Source organism: Hemicordylus capensis, chromosome 2, assembly GCF_027244095.1.
Source record: "Hemicordylus capensis ecotype Gifberg chromosome 2, rHemCap1.1.pri, whole genome shotgun sequence".
Lineage (NCBI taxonomy): Eukaryota > Metazoa > Chordata > Lepidosauria > Squamata > Cordylidae > Hemicordylus > Hemicordylus capensis.
This window is the reverse complement of record NC_069658.1, coordinates 342,150,607-342,174,686: the sequence shown is the minus strand read 5'-3', so window position 1 is coordinate 342,174,686 and position 24,080 is coordinate 342,150,607. Positions and strand designations below refer to the sequence as shown.

The 24,080-nt window shown below is 43.2% G+C and overlaps 1 protein-coding gene across 7 annotated transcripts in view; it reads left to right on the top strand.

Annotated features, from left to right (window-relative positions):
* Positions 1-14,875, top strand: part of SLC6A7 (solute carrier family 6 member 7) — a 56,587-nt gene extending 41,712 nt beyond the window's left edge. For 6 of the 7 annotated variants that reach the window (XM_053300299.1, XM_053300297.1, XM_053300303.1 and 3 more), the window contains 9 exons: positions 222-356; positions 1,978-2,081; positions 3,865-3,989; positions 4,899-5,011; positions 5,110-5,241; positions 5,734-5,833; positions 7,119-7,219; positions 7,411-7,581; positions 11,869-14,875. In XM_053300299.1, the coding sequence (XP_053156274.1) occupies positions 222-356; positions 1,978-2,081; positions 3,865-3,989; positions 4,899-5,011; positions 5,110-5,241; positions 5,734-5,833; positions 7,119-7,219; positions 7,411-7,581; positions 11,869-12,081 (1,194 nt within the window). In that variant the 3' untranslated portion in view covers positions 12,082-14,875. The remainder of the gene's footprint in view (positions 1-221; positions 357-1,977; positions 2,082-3,864; positions 3,990-4,898; positions 5,012-5,109; positions 5,242-5,733; positions 5,834-7,118; positions 7,220-7,410; positions 7,582-11,868) is intronic. The other variant, XR_008317146.1, reaches the window with a different exon arrangement.
* Positions 14,876-24,080: the final 9,205 nt, after the last annotated feature.

Sequence of the window (24,080 nt, the reverse complement as noted above, 5' to 3'; positions counted from 1 at the left end):
CCATTGCATGAAATCAATGTATGGATGCATAACAATGGCCACTGTAGACTGCAGTCTATATAACTGCTCAAGTCAACAAGGGATGGGTGTTCAGGACCTTATAGAAAGCCTGAAAAAGGAGATCTCTATGTTGTCCTTTAGACAACAACCTTCTCCATTTTCTTATGGATAATGAATGTAATAACTGCAAGTTCACTCAAATACCTTTGCTTCAATTTCAGGTAGTGTACTTCACTGCCACATTTCCTTACCTCATCCTGATCATGCTCCTGATTCGTGGTGTAACACTGGAAGGAGCCTGGTTAGGAATTAGGTTCTATCTCACTCCGCAGTTTGACCTCCTGCTGTCTCCCAAGGTAAGAATTATGCTTCCAGTTCACTATAGAACTGGCCTTAAGTACACAGATCTTCCCTTTTGACTAACACATGCAAGTGACTATCATATACCAACCAGATTTGAGTAGCAGATTCCTTAGTTTCTTTAAGTCTGACATATGCAGAATAGAAAGGGTTGCATTTTATTTATAGCCCAGATAGGTCAATCAGGTGTTGATTGAGTTCCAGTGGTGTTCTTACTAGTAGAACAACATGCAGAGAGAGAGAGAGAGAGAGAGAGAGAGAGGTCTTCAAATTTATTTTTTAAAAGCTTTTCAGATTCATCATGGCAACATGATTTTTATGGATTTTACTCTTGTAACTTGGGATAAATTTTTGATAGCTGGTATAGAAACTTTAATGATAGTTACATAAACCTCACCTAGGCAAGAACTTTATGTTATATTGAACGACACTTTATTTATTTATTTATATATTTATTTATTTATTTATTTATTTAACTAACTGAATGTATTAAAACATTATATTGTTGTAAACTGCCCAGAGTCAAAAATTTGGTGCGGTGTACAAATTTAATAGGTGAATTGATATGTGGCTGCTGCCATAAATAGCAAACATGTGTTTAATGCATTCCTTTGGGTAACATCTTTGATAACTTGTTATCATGTCCCGACAGTATCATGCATTCCTTCCTTTCACAGGCAATATGAGTGGTAGTCAGTGATGTAGGGCTGGACATGTAAGTTATTCTGGGTATCATAGAGGGAGAAAAGGAAGCATGCAGTTGCCATTTTGGCTGATAGCCACATTTTTGATGGGTAACCTTGAACTGGATTGGGACCATGGCATGGGTGGAAAGGGTTACATAGAACATAGGAACATAGGAAGCTGCCATATACTGAGTCAGACCATTGGTCTATCTAGCTCCGTATTGTCTTCACAGACTGGCAGCAGCTTCTCCAAGATTGCAGGCAGGAATCTCTCTCAGCCCTATCTTGGAGATGCCAGGGAGGGAACTTGAAACCTTCTGCTCTTCCCAGAGCGGCTTCATCCCCTGAGGGGAATATCTTGCAGTGCTCACAGATCAAGTCTCCCATTCATATGCAACCAGGGCAGACCCTGCTTAGCTATGGGGACAAGTCATGCTTGCTACCACAAGACCAGCTCTCCTCCCTGGTTCCTAGTCCTTTCCTCCCTGTTGCTGTTTGTCCTGGCAGGGAAGCTGTTGTTGGGGCCAATAGAAGCAGCTTCATTTGGGGGGCAAATAGCAGCTTAGGTGGAGGGGCTAATTTTTACTTGAGACTGCAGCATAAGGGGGAAGGGGTTAATCTCCTCCACTGCACCCTGGTTCTGATCCAGATCAGATTTCCCTGCAGCTGCTTATTAAAACCAAAACAACAAACAGAAAGATAATGGTGTGTTTTTAACATCATGTCCAGTTTGATAAGGAGGCTATTCTCACAAGCAGCTGAAACCAGGCTAAGGGAGCCCGGCCCAGTTTCAGCTGCTCGTGTGTAGCAACGAGAGCCATCTGTCTCCTGGTGGCAAGCCCACCTAATTGCACCCTCACCCCTGTTCTTCATGACTCTCTTGTATTTCAGCAAATTGCCCCTTCATTTCTTGCCTTCAACTCCATTTCAGGTGTGGATCGAAGCAGCTTTGCAGATCTTCTACTCTCTTGGGGTTGGATTTGGGGGACTTCTTACATTTGCATCATATAACACCTTCCACCAGAATATTTACAGGTACATGTTTTCAATTTAGAATTTTATGGAAATGGAGGAACCGATAGAGAAGTGGTTGTGTATACATAAAATTTTCCCAAACCAGAAGTTGCATAGATTAGAGTTGCAAATGGATGCAAATTTACTTTTAAAAGGGAATTGTGAATGTGGTGGAGGGAGGAGACAAAACGAAACTGCTGAAACACAAGTAGGAAGACAGACTTTGTAAAAGAGGGAAGAACATACCCCACTGGCAACAAACAAAGGGAGTGGCCCACATGATCAGTCAAGAGCCAACTAAGGGGCTTTTCCATATATATCCATCCCCAGCACAGTACCTCCAGTGACTGTTGCTGGTGTCTATCTTATGTTTCTTTTTAGATTGTGAGCCCTTTGGGGACAGGGAGCCATCTTATTTATTTGTTATTTCTCGGTGTAAACCTCCCTGAGCCATTTTTGGAAGGGCGGTATAGAAATCGAACAAACAAACAAACAAACAAACAAACAAATAAATATCTATTTACTATTCAGTGCTGCTGCCTCCAAGTTCTTCTCTTCTACAATGTCAGTTGCATAACAAGTATCCTCTGTGAGATGCCTTTAGTCTGCCTAAAGCAATAGTGTGTGCCAGATACCACTAATCAACATGCCAAGGCACAGTCTGATTTATAATAAAAGATAACATATTTAAGGAAACCTTGCTTCCACCCTTTCCGCCCGCACCACAAACTAGGAAGATACCTGGCATTATTCTCCCTCTTTCTCTATGATGATTTCTTTTAGCCATGGCAACAGCTCATCATGGGATTAAGATCAGTGCAGATTATATATCTCTACAGTATATATATTTACATTTATATCCCAAGGAGCCCAGAGCGGTGTACTACATACTTGAGTTTCTTCTCACAACAACCCTGTGAAGTAGGTTAGGCTGAGAGAGAAGTGACTGGCCCAGAGTCACCCAGCTAGTATCATGGCTGAATGGGGATTTGAACTCGGGTCTCCCCGGTCCTAGTCCAGCACTCTAACCATTACACCATGCTGGCTCTCAGCGTGCATTCCATGCATTCTGTTTCCATTGCCTTCCATTACTTACATACCCGATGTCTATATAGGCAAAATATATCCTGGACTCATGTGAGTCCAAGCAGAATAGCAAGTAGTGTTGGAATATCCTCACTAAATCTTAGCAGATGGCAAGCATGGCCACTTTATGTCCTGATATGGATTATTATAGCTTTGACTAGTCATTCTTTACCTCCTCAAGCCTTTCTAGATACTGGACCCTTTCTCATGATCAGTGAGAAGGGCTACAGGGCCCGCGGAGAGGAAGGCTACTGAAACTTACCTCCCCCACAGACAATCGGGTCCATGCTGGGTTCATGGATTGTGCACCCAGATGGACACCGGCTGCCCCCAGCTGTGTGGAGTGTCAGGGGCTGGGACACATCACCCCAGCCTCCAGAAATCTCATAATCCCACCATGTGTGCGCAGTGCATTTTAGGGATCTCCCCGGCACTGGACAGGAGCCCTGCAGTGAGCCCTGCTGCAAGCAGGAGCCCTGCTGCAAGCAGCTGGGGCCGACACATGAGCAGTTAGATGGCCGTTAAGGTCATGAGTGCACCCTTAACCTCAGCTAACTGGTGGGCTTCTTTGGTGGGTTTGCTGCTGAAGTGCCATCGGGATCGGGGCCGATCCCAGTAGTTCTCTGCCCTCACTCTCTCTTGTGAGTGTCTTAGATCTGCTGTGCCTTTCCACCCAGCCAAAGCTGTTGATTCAACTCCTGTACTTTTTATTCTGTAGGGATACCTTTATAGTCACTGTGGGCAATGCCATCACCAGTATCTTGGCTGGTTTTGCCATCTTCTCTGTTTTGGGCTACATGTCCCAAGAACTTGATGTCCCTGTTCAGGACGTGGCCAAAGCAGGTAAAGCCTAACAATTCCCCCTTCTTTCTTCTGTACAAGAGTGTATTGGTGGGGGCGGGGGGGAACCTGTGAACATTACATATGTGTGTCCTAACTATTGAGACTGGCTTGCAAAAGCTTTCTGAAACTGAAATGTTATGCAGAGAGAAAAATACAACTTTATATTTTTACACTGACAGAATTCCTTTGCTGGAAGGCATCTAAGCATTTTACAGTTTGTCTGTTGCCTCTCCCTTCGGTCCTGTCTGCAGTTTGGAAAGCTGTGACAGGGAGAGGTGCAATGGAGTAGGTAGGCAGAGGCAGACTGGCAGCTGGGTTCCAGACTTTTAATGGTTGCTGGCTTAATTATCTAAGCTTACTAACTTAGCCACTGGCAGAAAAGGGTCTCTGCCTCCTGTTCATGTGGCATCCTATGATTTGTCATTAAATGAAAATATGTTGGATCGCAAAATGCTGAACAATGAAAGGAAAAATTGGTACCCAATTGTCACATGCAACCTTAGGATTATCTGGCACAGCTAGGGTAGAATTAGGTGTGACTGAAGGAAAATGAGACACCTGCTGAGTAAGTGGCATTGGTCAGTGATGTAAAAAAGCCAAGCTATAGTGACCAGGAACAGTTGTGCAACTAAGTAGTTATTTAGAGATTGGAAACTGTGTTTCTAAAATGAAGAAAGAACTCTTCCTAATGTTTTAGCAGTAGGTCTGCCTTTGTCTAGTATCGAGACCTATTGCTTTGGTGCTCTGTGGGTGGAACTCCACGCCTAATTCAGAGATCTCTCTCTTCTTCTGTCACCTGTTGCTCAGTCTTCTAAGCTCCCACCTATGAAACCCTCCCTCTCAGTTACACACCCGCTTGCCCACAGAAGTGAGCCTCATGATCCTCCTCTTTCTTTTCCTCTCTTCTAGGTCCAGGCTTGGCATTTGTGGTGTACCCACAGGCTATGACAATGCTTCCTCTTTCTCCTTTCTGGTCCTTTCTTTTTTTCTTCATGCTGCTGACTCTTGGCCTGGACAGCCAGGTAAGGGTGTAGTCTGCTGTGTGGGAGAGCTTGAACCATATGCCTTTAAGCGAAAGGTCCCTTGTTGCTTACAAGAGCTACTGTTGTTTTATGTGCAGTTTGCCTTCTTAGAGACCATTGTTACTGCAGTGACGGATGAGTTCCCTTATTACCTGCGTCCAAAGAAGGCTTTTTTCTCAGGCATCGTTTGTTTTGTGATGTTCTTGATGGGACTCATTCTGACAACAGAGGTAAGCCAAGTGGACTACCAAAGACTGTAACAATTGGAGCTTTTGGGTGTTTATTTAATTGAGGATTGTCAGGGAAAACTGGTGTAAAGACCAAGGAGTAAAAGGAGAGGACTGAATAGGGACTCTCATCTTGTCTAGTACACATGATGAAGCAAAATCAAGTAATAGGCAGATCAGTTTGCTGGCTTACCTATCCAGCCTATTTCTGGGCTATGGTTGGTCAGGTAAATCACATTATTTCTGTCTCCTGATTATTTACATGCTTGGAAATGACTACTTTAGCACATGACTAGTATATTCACACTCTCTAAATATTAAGCTTGTTAAATCTGGCTTGTGGGACAGAAAGTGTTGGCCCAAGTAAACTCATTCAGAAAGGCAAGTGGGTATTCCATGAAGGATTTTGTTTGTTTGTTATTGTGCCACCCTAGCTTGCTGATCAGATATCTTCTAGAAAAGAAACTTTGGCCATGTATTGCTTCTTCTCTCCAGGGTGGGATGTATTGGCTAGTTCTGCTGGATGACTACAGTGCTGGGTTTGGACTCATGGTGGTGGTCATTACCACCTGCCTGGTGGTGACACGTGTTTATGGTAAGACAAAAAACCTGGCTTGATACATATTGTGTTAAAATGTAATTTTCAAGGTGACATGGATGACACACACACGCTGAAAGTTATGGGGCAACAGAGATTTGAGGCTGCAGCTTATAGAGATGTGCAGAATGTTCCATGGTCAGAACGTTCTGCCTCGAAATGGGCCATTTCGAGTGTTCCAAGCTTGGAACAGCATGCTCTTCAGATGAAGGGTCTGTTCCGAGCTTGGAACAGAATGACACCATTCTGAGTCAGAATGTTCCAAGCATTCTGAGGGCCATTTTGGAATCCAGAAGGACCCAGGTTCTGTCATGTTGGCCAGTACATTTGGGATTTCAATGATTTTTCAGGACATGTTAAGATATTGCAAGATATACATTATTATTTTATTTATTATTATTTATTCAATTTCTATACCACCCTTCCAAAAATGGCTCAGGGCGGTTTACACAGAGAAATAATAAATAAATAAGATAGATCCCTGTCCCCCGAGGGCTCACAATCTAAAAAGAAACATAAGATATACACCAGCAACAGTCATTGGAGGTACTGTGCTGGGGGTGGATAGGGCCAGTTACTCCCCCCACTGCTAAATAAAGAGAATCACCAGATTAAAAGGTTCCTCTTTGCCAAGTTAGCCAAGTTAGCATGATTTTTAATCATTCAGATGACCAGGACAACATGCCAAAAAAGACAATTTCTGTTGATACAAGTTAAGAAAAAAGCCATACAAATCAAATGAGTTCTCAGCTAAGGACTCCCACCAAGGTTTAACAAAATGGTCTGCCAGCTTCAGTATTTTAAAGCATTTAGGACCTCTGTTGCACACAGAACAGCTTTTGTACAAACATATATCATTATTATTATTATTGTTTATGCAGTCAGACAGGTGTTATTGACTGGTTTGTTTTATCCAGATATCGAATCCTTCCCAAGGAGGAGGAGGAGGAGGATTTTATTTATTTTATTAACAAATATTTCTATACAGCTTCTCAACAAGCAGTTCTCAAAGCGGTTTACACAGAAAAAGAAATAAGGTGGCTCCCTGTCCCTACAGGGCTCACAATCTAAAGAGAAACCACAGGTAGACACCAGCAACAGCCACTGGAGGGATGCTGTGTTGTGGTTGCATAGGACCGGTTGCTCTTCCCCTGCTAAATATAAGAGAATTACCACTGTAAAATGTGCCTCTTTGCTCATTTAGCATAATAGTGTCAGGATTATTGGGAAAACTGGGGGTGGAGTGGGGGAAATGAGCATGTCATTATTCTGTTTTCTGTAGGTATGAAGGGGTTTTGCCGTGATATTCACATGATGCTGGGGTTCAAACCAGGGATATATTTTAAAGCCTGCTGGTTGTTCCTGACCCCAGTAACAATGATGGTAACTATGATGCGGCTTTCCCCCACACCTCTCTGCTTCTGTGTTCCTTGTCTGTTTGCATGGCCTTAGTCCTTGTGGGGACTGCACCTGCAGGGCAGCATTCCTGGCTAATTTAGCACCATGCCAAACTAGGACTGGAGGGCAAATGTCTGGTGCAGACATATCCTCTGATGGCTGACGCTCTGTTTCAGGCCCTGCTGGTGTACAGCATAGTCAAGTACCAACCTTCAGAATATAATGGAACCTACCGCTTCCCATGGTGGGCGGAAGTCCTGGGCATCCTGATGGGAATCTTCTCCTGCCTGATGATCCCTACAGGGATGGTGTTTGCTGTGATCCAAGAGGAAGGGACACTTTGGCAGGTAGGCAACAAAAAGTGGGGTCCAACAGAAGATGTGTTTTTAACCATTCTGTCCCCAACGTGCCCCCAAACCAGGACATCTTTGCCTGCATGCCCCCACCTTTCCCGGACTAAACCCCAGGGTGTGGTTTATTGCTTCTCCCCCTTTGTTCTCTGCTGAGAGGAAGACAAACAAATACCATCCCTGTTTCTGCACTTTGCGGGGGGTGGGGGGTTGTCACTTCATACTTTGAATGGCGATTGTAAATGCCACGGTGACACCAGAGGTTCTGGGGAGTTTGCTTCAGGAAACAAATAGGCTGACATCCTGACTACATGCCTTCACAGAAGTCCAGTTTAAATTAATGAGATAAGTTAGTCCAGACATATATTGAGTACAACTGTACTATTGTCAGTATGTCAGCCAGTACGTGTGAAAAGGAGACCTGTGTGTATACAAACATGCAGTGAACATGTTGCCAAAGAGACACGTTACTGCCACAAGCTGCTCGCATCGAGACAGGAAAAAATGTGTTCCAGTGACTCATAACTTAGGGATGCCAGTGAGCCATAATGTCATGGGCCCAGCTGAAATTTCAATTTTCTGGTCAGTTACCAGAACAGAAGATACAAAACCAGGACAAAAATGGGACGTTTGCTGTTTTCATTGCCTATTTTCCATAAGATCTTCTTTTAAAATGACAACCTTCAGACGGAGGCAAACAGCTCATGCTCAGAGGCAGCCTTACTTTGCATCAATTTCTTAGCCTCATCCTTTAGAGCATCCCTGAGCCTGAGCAAAGTGTCTTCCTCTCCAAGGCACTCCATTCATGCTCAGAGATACTGTGCCTTATAAACTGAAGCCGGCTCCTTTCACTATTGGAAGAGTCTGTATTCAGAGGCAAGGGAAGTCTTTGGCACCATTCAGAAACACTCAGCTCAAGGCATGGAAATTTTAGAAGACCAATGTTGACAATCTTAATTGATCTTTTGGTTTCACTGGCCACAACTGATACCTGGGTTAGTAAAAAATAGATTCCAAGTTCCCAACTTGTGGTAGCAAGCATGATTTGTCCCCTTAGCTAAGCAGGATCTGCCCTGGTTGCATATGAATGGGAGACTAGAAGTGTGAGCACTGGAAGATATTCCCCTCAGGGGATGAAGCCGCTCTGGGAAGAGCTGAAGGTTCCAAGTTCCCTCCCTGGCATTTCCAAGATAGGGCTGAGAGAGATTCCTGCCTGCAATCTTGGAGAAGCCACTGCCGGTCTGTGTAGACAATACCAAGCTAGATAGACCAATGGTCTGATTTGGTATATGGCAGCTTCCTATGTTCCTGTGTTCCTAAGCTACAGTGTGTGTGTGTGTGTGTGTGTGTGTGTGTGTGTGTGTGTGTGTGTGTGTGTGTGTACAACCTACCTGGTGCATTGATAGGCCCAGTTCATGAATCCAGCCTTAGTAGTCACTTCCATTTTTGTTAGCCACTTGGCAAGGAAAGGCCACTCTTGGGAATTCACAGCCACACGGAAAGTGGCGGAAGCAGAATAACCTTTCTTGCAGCCCATTACACTTTCATTTTTCCTAATCTTTTTGAAATTAATTTCACAGAGATGTCCCATTAATAGCAAAACCTCTACATTAATTCATAATTGACTTGTAGAGTATTACTACTGCTGCTGTATTTTATCTCATTTTGCTGGGGCAACTGGTGTCCTCTTGTGGCATATATGTGTATTGCATAAACTTACATTAATTTCAAATGTAGGGCCAACAGGATCTAAAAACAGAAGAGTTTGTCACTTCTGCTTTGCATGAACACATAACATTATAGCTCATCCAGGACTCTCATATGTTTCTGTGCATTGCTGAACCATCAGAAAGAGACTATGTGCCATTAATGGAACTGCCTGCTTCCACAGGTGGTGATGAGTATTCTGGAGGTAAAATAGTGAATATCACCCTTAAACTAAAACCAGTGCCACCTAAACCTTAGCAGTTGTACTCATACACTTCTCACTGATGGGATTCCTTCACTGATTATTTTCCTTCACTGAAGATACCTTGGGAGCTCTGGAAATGTTCTTCCATGCTGCAAGCAGAAATACTTGGTCGTGTAATTATTCATAATAGAAATACTAGCAATTACATGGGTGTTCCCATGAACTAGTAGAGGAGAATACATTCAGATTATAACATCTGTGTTTCCATGAAAACTGTTTGTTTTTTCACTTGAAAGCTTGTTTTTTCACTTGAAAGCTTAGATGTCCATGTTTGTAAACTGTTTGGATTACGTAAAAACCCCTCAGCATTACATTTGGACCACCAGTTACCTATTACTGCAGTGCATATTAATCCCAGGATTCATATTCAATATTTTTAAGGATTGGTTGCCAAAAATAAATAAATAAATAAATAAATAAATAAATAAATAAATATAGACACTGAGGATAAGCATATCCTAGAGGATTTTGGGGTGTGTGTGTGTGTGTGTAGGGGAGTTGGATTACCACACACCGCTAGCCTGAGATACCAACTATCCTTGATCTTTATGGGCTCTGCCCAGAATGGCCATTAACAAGCTGTTGTGTGGAAGGGTGGATTGGGAATGAGGGGGAAAGGGAGTACACAGTGGACAAGATGATGATGCAGACCCCTTCATCTTGTAAATGCTGTGTTGCTCCACCCTGCTATTTGTGCAAGAGTTGGTAAGAGATTAACTCTCTATACGATATTGGGGGCAGCTATTCAGAAACTCTAAGCACCAAACAGAAGTTGAATGACTTGCCAAGTGCATTGACAACAGTGTGCTTTGAATTAATGGTGACAAGAGGCTGTTGTGCTGATGCTCATAATAGGAAGAGATGCTGACCGATTAGCTGCAGATATGCAGAGATGTGACTGGCTCATTAGTCCACCAGCCTTGGAGAAATCTGCACTCTCTTCCTCCTAGGAGACATTACATATAAAGCACACTAGTATAGGTAAAGCTTCATTGGCACATGCTGATGGTTACCTTCCCCAGTCCTTTGGGAATGGGCAATTTAAAAATTGAGTAAAATAAAGTGTGTATTTGTTTTGTTTTAAGGCCAGCCTCAGTATTAATCTGTGGACTTCTTTAAATGCACTTCAGCCCATAATGTCAAATATGAAAAATACTGCCTCCCCCCTTTTTCTTTCTCCCATGAGGGCTATCATCATTTCTGTTTAGTGTTTTGGCTTCACAAGTACTTGGGCATTCACAAAATTATGCTAATTTAGTCTCAATCCATCTTGAGTAATGCTCAAACTTCAATTCAGTCCTCCACACAGTCAGTCCCACCTTGAGCCATTTTTGGAAGGATGGTAGATAAATCAAATCAATAAAATAAAATAAATGAATCTGGATTGGAATAATGATTCATGACATAGATGTTCCTTGATGAAAGCGGCAAGTCTCCACACTTGTTTCCATTCATCTACTCAGGGAAGAGAGGGTGATCGAAGTGTGCTAAGAATTCCGAGGGACTAATCCATGTTGGGGACAGGATAGAGCGTTGTTTCTGTTATGAAAGGCCACTTTTGTGTGGGCTGCAGAGGCTCAGAGAAACAGGTGCTGAAGAATTTGTAGATCGCATTGGCAAACTCTTTAGGCGATTTTACAGAGAAGCCCACAGAGAGGAGATCTTAAGAAAGCAGAAGCATTTCATTATGTAAACATTGGGGGAATGGATTACTGTGGAGCTCCAGTGGCTTCATTAAAAGCTGAATTGTAGTTCATAGTCTTTATAGGAAGACCTTAGGTGATGGTCCCTTTCCCACCCTTGGTGCTTGAAGGGACTAAAATACCCTCTGTAGACTATTTTTAGATTGCAATCCCATTGAGAGCCAGCGTGGTGTAGGAGAGCCAGTGTGGTGTAGTGGTTAGAGTGCTGGACTAGGACCGGGGAGACCTGAGTTCAAATCCCCATTCAGCCATGAAACCAGCTGGGTGACTCTGGGCCATTCACTTCTCTCTCAACCTAACCTACATCACAGGGTTGTTGTGAGGAGAAACTCAAGTATGTAGTACACCGCTCTGGGCTCCTTGGAGGAAGAGCGGGATATAAATGTAATAATAATAATAATAATAATAATAATAATTAATAATTTGAATCCAGACCTCCTCCTTATGGGCTGTTTTCCAAGGGACTCAGGAGACAGTAATAAACAATGGGTATGTTTTGCACTTGGATGCCCATGCACCGCAAAGGATTGCTTTTGGGGTTTTGGCTGCTGAAGTGCTCTTTGGGTTTTCCATCATCATGCCTTCTGTAATTTGTTATTTTCCCTACAGAGAATCCAGCAAGCTAGCAGGCCAACCATGGATTGGGGTCCTTCTCTGGAGGAGAACAGAACTGGCATGTATGTGGCCACACTGGCAGGCAGCCAGTCCCCTAAGCCTTTGATGGTCCATATGCGGAAATATGGAGGAGTAACCAGCTACGAGAACATTGCTTTTCAGGTGGATAAAGAGATTGAAGAGGATGAAGATGAGTCCATGATGTGAAGGCGCAGCCTCCACACTCACCCCGGTGGTGAAGAGAATGTGGGAAGCCGTTGCCTGAACTTGCACACAAAGCTGCACTTTGGCACATGAGATCACTCGGTAGTCTCTTTCCAGATGCAGCCAGAAACTGCTGACTGTTCAGCATCTTATACCTGTAGCAGTGAAGTCTGCTGAGAATCCTAGTATTGTTGAGGTTTCTGTTCGGTGTTGCAAGATGTGCAATGAACCTGAGTGTTAGTGCTCCAGTGTCTGGTAGTGGCCACTCAGATTCTCCACCATGTTGCCCTTTCTCCGCCCCCCCCCCACCCGACACACACACACAACACATTCCTCAGGATTAGGGCCTACTATCCCACAAGCCAGCTTCTCCTGTACAGAATCCAATCTATCACTTGCCTTGGCATTTCCGTGGGAGCTTGTTGAGAGTTCCAGCCCACGAACTCCCCTGTGTGACTCAACATAGAAGTCCTTTACTCAAAGGACTGGTTCTCTCAAGTCTGCCATTGTTCTTCCCCTACCTTCTGCAGTCAGCTGAAGTGATAAATTTGTATAATGCCCAAGGAGTTTGAAATTAGCCTGTGGGAAGTTTTGCTGCCAGAAAGCTCAGGGACTAAGTGCCTGGCAAAGTTAGGCAGTTGTATAAGTAATACAAAAATTCCAGGCCCAACTAAAATAACAACTAAATGTTAAAATAAAGCAAGAGCTCGGCAAGAGATGGGGCCATCATGGAAGTATAAACATATATGATGTATGTGGCCATAGTGTAGGTGACTTATTTAACCAAGGAAATTCCCCTTTGTCCCATGGATCAATGCAGGCAGTGGCAAGGAGGAGAAGTGGAGGAACCAAATTTATTACAAGAAGCAATATACACATTAGGGAAAGTGTAACGCTAAACAGGAAAATGCACAATTGTGCTCTTGCATTTGAAGATCAATAGCAAAGAAAGAAAGAAAGAAAGAAACATCCTCTACCGATTGTTTGTGAGCCTTCAGCATCCTCACAATTATCTGAAGGTTGGCTCATTCATTGAACTTGCCATCTCTCCAGTTTGGGTGGTGGTGGAGCAGGTGGTGGAGCAGGCATGCAGTGCAAGTACAGTAACAAGTGATGCAAAAGATTTGCTTGTTCCATCATATGCACATACTGTAAATCCAATTGTGTCCCCCACTTTTGAGGGGGCCCAATTGTGTGAACCAGCTTTAGGCCCATATGGCCATGTGCATGAAGCCTTGGTGTCACACAGGACCTTCAGTGTGCAGAAGAGGGGACAAGTGAAAAGATTATAAATGGATCGGTTAGTGTATGAACTGGCCCATAGTCCTGTATATTTTTCAGTTTTCCCCTTGTGGAATCTTATGGTTAGGCAGTTTCACATGTAAGGCTGGAACTTGTTTATGCTTAAATCAGTCTCTAATGCAGATGTAAAGCCTCCATTCACTAGAATGTGCATTCAGTTTCTCTTCTGAATACTATCATGCATTCTCACTTGTGGCACAAATCAAACATGAGTAAACATTCTTTTTGGCCTTGTGTGAAAACAGTCTATATAGCTACCACCAAAAAGAGACCTGAGCTGGGTTTTAGTTTCATTAGCATTGCCAGCTCTTCACATAAGGGATGAAAAGTAATGCCTAGAAATGTCCTACTTTCCACAAAACCTTTCTTTTTACAGTAAAAGTGAGAAAATCAAATGGAACATTCCTAGTAAGTCTTCTTAAAACAAAAAAGCTGCTATTTTATAAAGCAATGCAAACTATACTATCATGCTCCAACCTCCTCAAAAAAAAGGGGTGGGGTGTGGAGCCCTATCCTGCTTTTGGAAGAATTATTCCTCAGTGCCCTGAAGGAGGATAGGCAAAGGACTTCAGCATCAGACCATTTCCTATGAACTGCTTGGCTCATTGTCAGCCAAAAGGAAGACTGGGAGGCTGGCTGTCATATGAGTAGGTGAGGTTCCTTCTAGTTACTCTAATATAGTAGGAGGAGACGGGTCCCTAGAGAATGGCTTCTCCTTTTATGGACTGATCTTCTAACATTTGGCCCTTTCTGTGCCTCCTTAAACTAGTGGGATTTGGCTGATGGATTGCCACTTGATAGAATGGTAGTACAACTATCTCCTAGCAAAGATATACTCTGTTTTTGTGCCATTGCTTCTGGAGATATAGGTCAGAGACAAAGTAGTACAGTAGTGAGCAATATTTCAAGATATTGCTAAAAATAATTGGTGAAAAAGAAGGAAATGAATATATCGGCCTTAGCCTGGCACACTGATATGTGGTCTGTGGGCTGCCTCTGGATACTTTTCTAAGACACACACAAACTTCTCATGTAGGTTTGTCTTCATGGCTCTGCCACCTCACATGTGCATCGAGGGGTGTTCCAAGCCCCAATTACAACCATCAGAGAACTCAGGCTTCACACATTTTGGTATGCTTTCTATAAAATGTCTTCTAGAGGTTGAGAAGCCCTTCTGGTTTACTTAGAAAGTAAATAACCTATTGAACAAATAGTTTTGTCTGCTCTGATTTGGTGTTTTCTAAAACTCAGTAGGGTCCTGACCTCATCTCTATGTATATATGTGTATGTGGTGTAGGAGAGAAAGTCTAGTGTCAAAATTTTATTATTATTTATTATGGAGGGTACAGGACATCCTCCTCTTTATAGAGCAGTTCCAGTGCTCAGCTGCATTCTTCCGTGTTTATAATGTATCCTAGCCAATGATGTGGGTTCTTAAGTATGTGTGTATTGTTTGATATTAAAATATGGAAGAATAAAATATGGGAGAACCAGCCCTCTAGGTGTTATGTTTGTTTGAAACACTGAGCTTAACACCAGAAAGCAATAAGGCTATTCTCACAAGCAGCCTAACCCAGGCTAGGGCAGCCCAGCCTGGGTCAGGCTGCTCGTGTGGAGTGCCAGAATCACCCCCGTTCCTAACACTCCCACCCTGCCTAACCCAACTTCTAAGCCTAGCCTTTAGCCAGGGTTATGTGTATAACCTATGACAAGCACCAGGGTCATGGATACTCAGGCTGCATGCACCGGAGCATACACTGAGCTGGGTGGCAAGAGTGCACCATGCTCCTGGGGGAGGCTGGAGCACTTCCTCCTCCAGCTCCCAGCTCGCCACGGTGCTGCTTGCATGCCTTGGTGAGTGGCAGAGCCGACAGGGGAGGGAAATTGCCCCCAGCAGTGATTCTGGTCATGTGCACAACCTCAATATGTTTACAATCCTTCTCTCTGAATCTCCTAAATTCTTTAACATCTTGGCCTCTTCAGATGTTTGACATTGCTCTCTACATGTACAATAAATATTTGTACAGCAAGGGTGGCAGACTCTGTCCTCTGTGTGTACAAGTGTGTGTGAACAGGCAGGTTACCATGTGATCAGGAATACCTAAAAAGCTTTGTACATATGCAGGTCCATTGTAGATATGCATTTGAATACACATGCCACAGAGGCCGAGCCTGCCAAACCCCACAGCGGACAAGCACCATAATAAACACAAACATTGAGATCTCAGGAACAGCAGAAGCTGCTGATAGGATTTATGTGCCCCAGAACATATTGGAGCAAATGAGTTCGGCCTCTGGTCTCCAGAGTGCATAGAGGAACTGACACACGATCCGAGAAATAGCGGGCAGAGTCAAAAAGGCAATTTTTTATTTATATTTATTTATATCTCACTCTTCCTCCAAGGAGCCCAGAGTGGTATACATGGTTATGTTTATCCTCACAACGGCTCTGTGAGGTAGGTTAGACTGAGAGAGAAGTGACTGGCCCAGAATCACCCAGTGAGTTTCATGGCTGAATGGGGATTTGAACCCGGGTCTTCCCAGTCCTAGTCCAGCACTCAAACCACTTAATTTGTCACGTGTATGATCAATATACATACATATCTTAATATAAATACAAATCAGGCCACCAGAAATGTAAGGAGCTTTAACAAAGGGACTTGAACACCAAACAGTCCTCTAATTTTTTGAAACAGACATTAAATGCTCGTAATATCTCCATTAGCAATTATTCAAAATCCGTTAAGGTTCTCTTAAGTGTCAATAAGATAACATATCCCAAAATGTGTCTACAGAAGGTCACACTACTCGGGTCAGCACGACTACTACAACACTATCTTTAATTTTTCTTTAGTTATCTTAGACCCTTGCAAAGGGCCCAATAATTAAAGTACCAAATGACATCTGGTAGGCCATGTGTAAATAGCATAATAACAACAACAACAACAACAACAGACTGACTACAAACAAAGGCATGACAAGGTAGCAGGGATGATACACTGGAACATCTGCAAAAAATACAAGCTACCTGTAGCCAAGAATTGGTGGGACCATAAAATGGAAAAAGTTGTAGAAAATGAAGATGTAATAATATTATGGGACTTCCGACTACAAACAGACAAACATCTGCCACACAATACACCAGATATAACTGTAGTTGAGAAGAAAGAAAAACAAGTTAAAATAATCGACATAGCAATACCAGGGGATAGCAGAATAGAAGAAAAAGAAATTGAAAAAAATCAGAAAATACAAAGATCTACAAATTGAAATTGAAAGGCTGTGGCAGAAAAAGACCAAAATAATCCCAGTGGTAATTGGCACCCTAGGTGCAGTTCCAAAAGACCTTGAAGAGCACCTCAACACCATAGGGCCCACAGAAATCACCATCAGCCAGTTACAAAAAGCAACTTTACTGGGAACAGCCTATATTCTGCGACGATATCTATAATAATCAACACTATTGATGATAAAATTCAGCCATCCCAGGTCCTTGGGAAGGACTCGATGTCTGGATAAAACAAACCAGTCAATAACACCTGTATGACTGTGTAAACAAGAAATAATAAATAAACAACTTTATTTGTTAGCTGCCCCGTAACAAATTGTTCTCTGGGCAGTATACAACTCAACATTAAAACATGAAATAAAACACATTTTTAAACACACAGCACATTAAATCATAACAGAGCAAAAAAGGGGGAGAAAGAAAATACAAAATACAATACAAAACAATTTAAAAGACATGTTTTTTAAATCCGTTAAAATCAGATTAAAATTTAAAAAGCATGAGTGAACTAAAAGTTCTTCACCTGGAACAAAACAATCAAGCTGGGAAGTTTTTCACACGGAGCTTTTAAAGCCCTTTAACTCACATCTCCTCTGGAATGGAAGGAATGAATTCACTCATTGGCCTGATTTACCCTGAAGTCTCTGCGAGTTATCAGGGAGCAGCTCACACACAATTCGGGTTTTTCACAGGACATTAGAATGTAGCCCGATTTATATCCGGGGTAAAAAAATCCACTATTTGCGGCGGTTTTGGGGGACAACTTCGAGTTTGCAGCCAAGCTTCCCAGTAAACTTGCAGTAAAGCCTGCTGTGTGTAAAAGCGCCCGGCAAACCTCATTGGTTCAAACCAGAGAATATTTTGCTGACCTGCCTTTTCCATCAAAGCAGCTCTAGATAGAATACCATCTCCATCGATAATGGCATGAAAACATTGAAGGAATTATGTGTCCAAGACAAAAGGCTTTTGGATCCCTATCTGGTGGGAAGAAATTTTGACCAAGAAAAGTTGAAGTTATGGACCATTTAGGAGCAAGTAAGTTCCTCCATCTGTCCTAGACCCATGTGCAGAGGGAACAAAAGGATTTCATTTTATATCCGTATCCCTCATTTCTCTAGTTTGCCGCAATGAACAGCCTCCTGTGTAACACAACTCTATGTAATACAACTCTATGAGGGATTATTGTTTTTATGAATCATAGTTGACGTGAATCACAATATAGCTGCAAATCAGGAACTAACACACAGACACAGACACACATGCGTACATATACATACACAAACACACACGCTTGTTATATTACATGTGTTACACACACATATACACACACAGACACACATGCATACACACACATGCACTTAATACATAAGTGATGTTAAAAAAGTATGGAATTATACTGTTTCTAATAATTCATGAGTGCTTATTAAACCAGACATTGGCCTTTTCTTTCTTCTTTCCTTCAAGGACTTTTTGTATATCTAAACCTAAGGCTGATAGCAAGTCATATCCTTCCTTCTGACTTCTATACAGTCAGAAAAATATACAGTTTTCCCTTCATGTACTACACTGAGGCATAATGGTAACTCCCCCCTGCATTTTATTTTGAATGCTGAGTAATGTTGAAGATGTCTTCTAAAATGAATAAGAAGGTAGAGAGTGGAGAGATGTAGGCAAGGAGATACATTTTCTCATCAGGTCATTGAGCTGTTGCCAGTTTCTCCCCTCCCCATTTTTCTAAAAGGGAGGCATCACAGCCTAGGAAGCTTTGAAATGCTAGTTGTGAGGAGCATGGCAATTTGAATGCTGATGGTACCTCATACATACACTGTGGAATATTCCTTCCCTGTTTCTCTCTCCTCCCACCCTGAAGCAGGTGTTCAGAGTGGTTAACCAGAGATTTATGTGTTAATCATCTAAGGATGCAGATTCATGGCCTAAATTTATCCAGATGGCTCCTCACTCCCTGTTCCCAGGGATGTAAATGCATGTCTTTTACTCTCCTCCCTGTCTGCCTCAGAAGGCTGCCGCTGAAATCATAGGTAGGCTACACAGAGAAATTTGCCTGCCACAAAGATTGTTTAAATAGAATTCAGGGTTGGCAATAAAAGCTAAGTAGACAGCTTGAGAGCAGCATCCTGTTTATATACTTTCTTTGTAGATGGGGTGATGTATGATCTAAAGTGTGATGGCATAAAATGAAAGAGGATTACATGTTAAGCTTACAGTCCTGGATTTAATTTCTAGAATTTAAGAGGAAGCAGATTTGAATTTTCTATTGAGGTCTCCCTTAATTGAGGCAGGAGTTTGTTTGTTTGTTTGTTTGTTTGTTTAGCAGTTTAGGCAGTGGCATGACTGTAAACCTGAAAGCTGCTGTGCAACCTATTTTTTGGTGAGTAGTTTACAATTATGTAGGCTTAATTAGTGCTTAGGTGCAACAGAGCTCTTCAGTTTTCAGTGCCAAGTCTCAACCCAGACAATCTGAAGTAAGAACAGATGGAATGCCTCTGAGCAGATAAAGAGTGCATCCCCTTCACCACTGAGTAACTAACTACAGAGTGTCTCCAACATCAGGATGTGGGAGTTGGCCTTCCAGACAGAGGGAGGTTCCGAGACAGACTTTGACCCAGGCACCTTGTTCTCTTGAAATTAAGCACTGAGTGTAGCAGGTGGGAGCAGGGAGGCAGCATATTTAGGAAACATAGGAACATAGGAAACTGCCATATACTGAGTCAGACCATTGGTCTATCTAGCTCAGTATTGTCTTCACAGACTGGCAGCAGCTTCTCCAAGGTTGCAGGCAGGAATCTCTCTCAGCCCTAACTTGGAGAAGCCAGGGAGGGAACTTGAAACCTTCTGCTCTTCCCAGAGCAGCTCCTTTCCCTGAGGGGAATATCTTGCAGTGCTCACACATCAAGTCTCCCATTCATATGCAACCAGGGCAGACCCTGCTTAGCTATGAGGACAAGTCATGCCTGCTGCCACAAGACTAGCTCTCCTCTCCTATTTGTCTATTTGCACACTCATTTATAAGCATCACGTGAGTGTCTATTTTGCCAGACAGCAAAACAATATATCCAGTATCCAAATAAAACAAAAACAAGTAACTTTCCTAACTGGTGGCTCAAATTGTTGATGCCAAGATGTAAAGACCTTTTGAATTAAAGTGAAAACAGGGTTTTCTTTGGTTATGTTTTGCTTTTTTGCCTTGGCTGATATGGTTCAATGTTTTCATCTTGGCATCAACAATTTGATTTTCATCCTCATCCTCATCCTCATTCTCATTATTATTAATTAGCCTGAGATTCAATTATGCATATGTATATAGAGAGGGCAACTTTCTAGTTCCACAACAGAAATGGTTTTTTTTGAATTGTCAAGGTTTCCTGTGGGGCAGAAATTCCATTTGTCAAGCAGCTCTGTGGGACAGCAACGTCAACAGTGCATAATTGACTCCAGCTGTAAGTTCATAATGTCGGCAGATTCCCACATCCAATTGCTGTCCTTGCTTCCGGGCAACAAAAGTTAAATACCATACTAAGCTTTAGAGGAGCAATGTTGGATGCAAATAACATTAGAGCCAGATAAAGACTCTTAGTCCCTTTGGAGTCCCTGGAATTGCTGTATGTGTGACACAGAGCTAACAAACTGCTGCAAATGGAAGAACGCTTAGTCTAGCTGCACTATGTAACTATTCTCCTTCCCACTTTAATGCATTACGATGAAGGAACAGTGGATAATAGTATTTCCAGCTCAGTACGATTTAATTTGCCACTTTATGACTTGGTCTTAATGGAGGTCTGTTGCTAATTATTTCTCCTGTTGCATGGCTTTTCTTCATTCGATCGATATGCAGGAAATGGCTGGCACATCTCACTAGGCTGCTCGGTATGAGAGAAAAGACCATGCTTACAGTGACACACAGTCAAAATGTCTGGTACCAAACTAGTCCTATTAAGACAATAAGGTCATTTTCATGACCATAATAGGGGCAGGTAGGGGTGTGCACGGAACCGTCTGGCCCGGTTCGATTCGAGGCCAGACTGGCCTCGAACGGAATCGGGCCAGTTCGGTCTGGCCCCCATCAAACCCGCCCCCCCAGTCCGGTCCAGTCCTGGACCTGTCCGTGAATTTTTTAAAATTTAAATGTAAAAGGTAACTACCTGTAGCCCCTTTGGAGGGCTTGCTGTAGCCATGGGGGTGGTGGTTCTGGTCAGTGCAGGTCCCCTCTCCCCCCGCCAGCCTCCCTCATCACTGCTGTGGCCAGGTAAACTTAGTCTTTTTGGCCCTTTTGGGCCTCCGTAAAAGTGAGCGGCTGCCATTTTGGCCACCACCATGCATGCGCAAATGTCCTCTGTGAGGCCAAAGGCCATGCCAGGCCTTGCAGAAGGCATTTGCGCATGCGTGGTGGCGGACACCACCCCCCCGCCTCTGTGGCTACAGCAAGGCCCCCGAAGGGGCTACAGGTGTCAAGGTCTGGCCAGCTGCTAGGGAAGTTCACGAAGCAAGCGGAGCTGCTGAAATCGCATATGGCTTGGCTGAACACTGTTGACAAGAATGTTGACGAATGTTGATTCTCAGCAATGAGTAGGAGGCTGGAGATGTGATTTACAGAGCAAGCCGAGAGCTCCCAGCTCGTAGGAATTCAAGGCTTGTCAGCCTTCAGCAAGAGGCGTTTGCTCCTCCTAACAGCCTCTAATTGCGTTCTACGTCTTGTGAGCCTGCGCTGTTGTGTCATTTGGCTATGACTCTCCATGGACACAACTATGGGCATCCTTATGTATTCCTCCATCTCTATGAGAAAGTTCTATCTGCCAGGCATTCAACTTAATATCAGATGTGACCAAAAGGGCTGGATTGGAACTCCCTGTTCCATTAGTTCCCCCTTTTCAGTGACCTTTCTCTCTCTCTTGCGCTGTGCACCAAGGCTCTCATGCAAACCTGAGATGATGCAAGGAATAATGCCGAAGCACACTGCACCAAACTCTGCTTAGGACTCAGCTTTGGAAACTGTCCACACCAGCCATGCCTTCTGTAGTAATGGGAGGGTGTCCATCAGTTAAAAAGAGGACCAGTCATTGGATTTTGGAACAATTCATCAAGCAATTACTTTAATACATTTCCACACATATCAGTATTCCTTCTCTGCACACCTGATATGAACTGGGGGCCAAAAGCGGTGGGGAGGGCAGCACCTGGAGCGCCAGAAGCCGCACACTCCGGTTTCCATACTCACCAACACAGCTCAAGCACCATTTCAAATTGCAATGCAAAATGTCTGTTCTGTTCTACTTGGAGCTTTTCAAATGTTGTTGTCTTTCTAATGTGGTTGTATTTCTATATACTACGGCTATACCATTTATACCTGACTTCCCCGCCCCCCCCCCCGCTTTTCTCAGTGGAATGCCGCCTTCACCTCCCTCCCTGGCCTTCCCCACTTTTTATTTGACTTGAGGCTATTCCCATGACCAGGAGGAAGAAGGCTAAGGGAGCCTAGCCCAGTTTCTCCAGTCGTGTGCTACAACGGGAGCTGTGTGGCCCCCGGCAGCAATCCCCCCCCATACCCTTCCCTTAAATGAGGTGAGTCGAGCGTACACAAATAAGCAAATTATAAAAAATAGACACCGCTATAGTTCTTAGTTTTTAGCTTTTGATGAATAACATTTAGTTTGAAACTTTTTAAAAAATAATAAAATGTTATTTTAGCCTGGCCTTTTAACTTGTTTAATTGTAGTACTCTTTTACTTTACATTGTATGTATTTTGTTAATGTTGTGAGCTGCCCTGAGCAGTATAGTACTGGGGGGGGGATATAAATATTTAAAGAAAAAAGGATAACCTGAGCATGCAGCTGCCTCCATCTGCACAGTTGCCCGGTTTCCCCTCAGCAGCTGCCAATGTGAAGAATAGTTCTGCTTTATCACGGGCACAACTTTGGCAACCTATTGCTCCCCATCACCTGCAGTCTGAGCCAATTACTGGCAATCAGAAAATGCCTTTGATGATAATAAGTCCACCCCTTCTTCTGATCTAATGAATGGGACAGCTGTCTTTGTCGGGAGTCCTAGCTCAAAGATGTGTTTTGCATTGTTCCTGGAGCTTGCATTTTGCACGTGCCCTTATTTCTGTCCTGCACAACTGTTGCGAGTGTCTCTTAGCTTTCTAAGTCAGTTCAGGAACAAAGTATTGACTGTGTTGTATCTGCCGCCTTTAATTTACTAGCCTGAAAAGGACAATATTTCAGCTGTGTTCACTCAAGAACTGGAATCCCAGCAAATGACAAAACAACTTGGACAATGTCTTTGCCAAGACAAAGATTTACTATAGGCTCATGACCCCCCAGATCATCGCTTTGTTTTCCTATGAGTGTGTGTTCTTTTTACAGAAAGTACCTGACTCATTTTTTTTTTAGTGAAAGCTGATAAAATGGATCTCAGTAAGAACATTTCCCCCCCTTTTCATTACAGATGTTAGAAAAAGCTGCCTGGTAAGTTCTGAACAATATTATTCAAATAAAAGCTAACCTGCAAGGTTCCCACACACTCCCATGTTGCTGAAATCAGGCTGATCAGTCAGCAGTGGTTTCTACAGAAGTGTGCTGTGCATAGGCCAGTGGCCACCCTTTGGGAGACGCCTCCCACACCCCATTTCATTTAGGCACCAGGAGGACCACCAGTGTTTCCAGCAGAGCAAGGCATTTGAAATGCTTTGCAAGCTGCAAAGCATGAAGTTAATCATTAGAGAAAACGACCATAAAGGCAGAGTATAGGGAAAGTTTAGTTTATGGTGGGGGATGGGAAGAGGGGGTTACCATAAAGATTTATGACTCCATTGAATGACTTGCTCTAACCTTGACACTGTTTACCCAGGGAGAGGCTGCTTTATTGCCCAAATTGCCTTTGATTGGGTGAGGGCTGGGGAACCTAGGAGCACACTGATTTCAGGAGAAAGAGGCATCAAAACTATTGGTTCATGTAAAGATGGCTGATTAACTGAGAGGTTACTGATTGGCTGGCTCTGAAAGAGAAAGGTTGGAACAGTATTAAAGAAGTTTGTTAATTCACTGGTTGAATCCCCACTGTGTTTTATTATTGGTTAGTGCAGGGTTTCTTAACTTTGGGTCCCCTCCCCAGATGTTGTTGGACTACAGCTTCCATCATCCTCAGCCACAAAGGCCATGGCTGGGGATGATGGGAGTTGTAGTGCAACAGCATCTGGGGACCCAGGGTTAAGAAGCCCTGCAGTAGTGCTTTAAGCCTGTGAGTAAAAGAGAAGATAGTGATGAGGGCGGGGGGGGGGTGTACTTTGAGATGAGAATAGCTGGCTCCATTGAACAGACAATCAGGGAAATGTGACTTAGCTCACATATACCAGACAGTGCCATGTAACATAAATTAAGTGCCCAACCTTCCTCT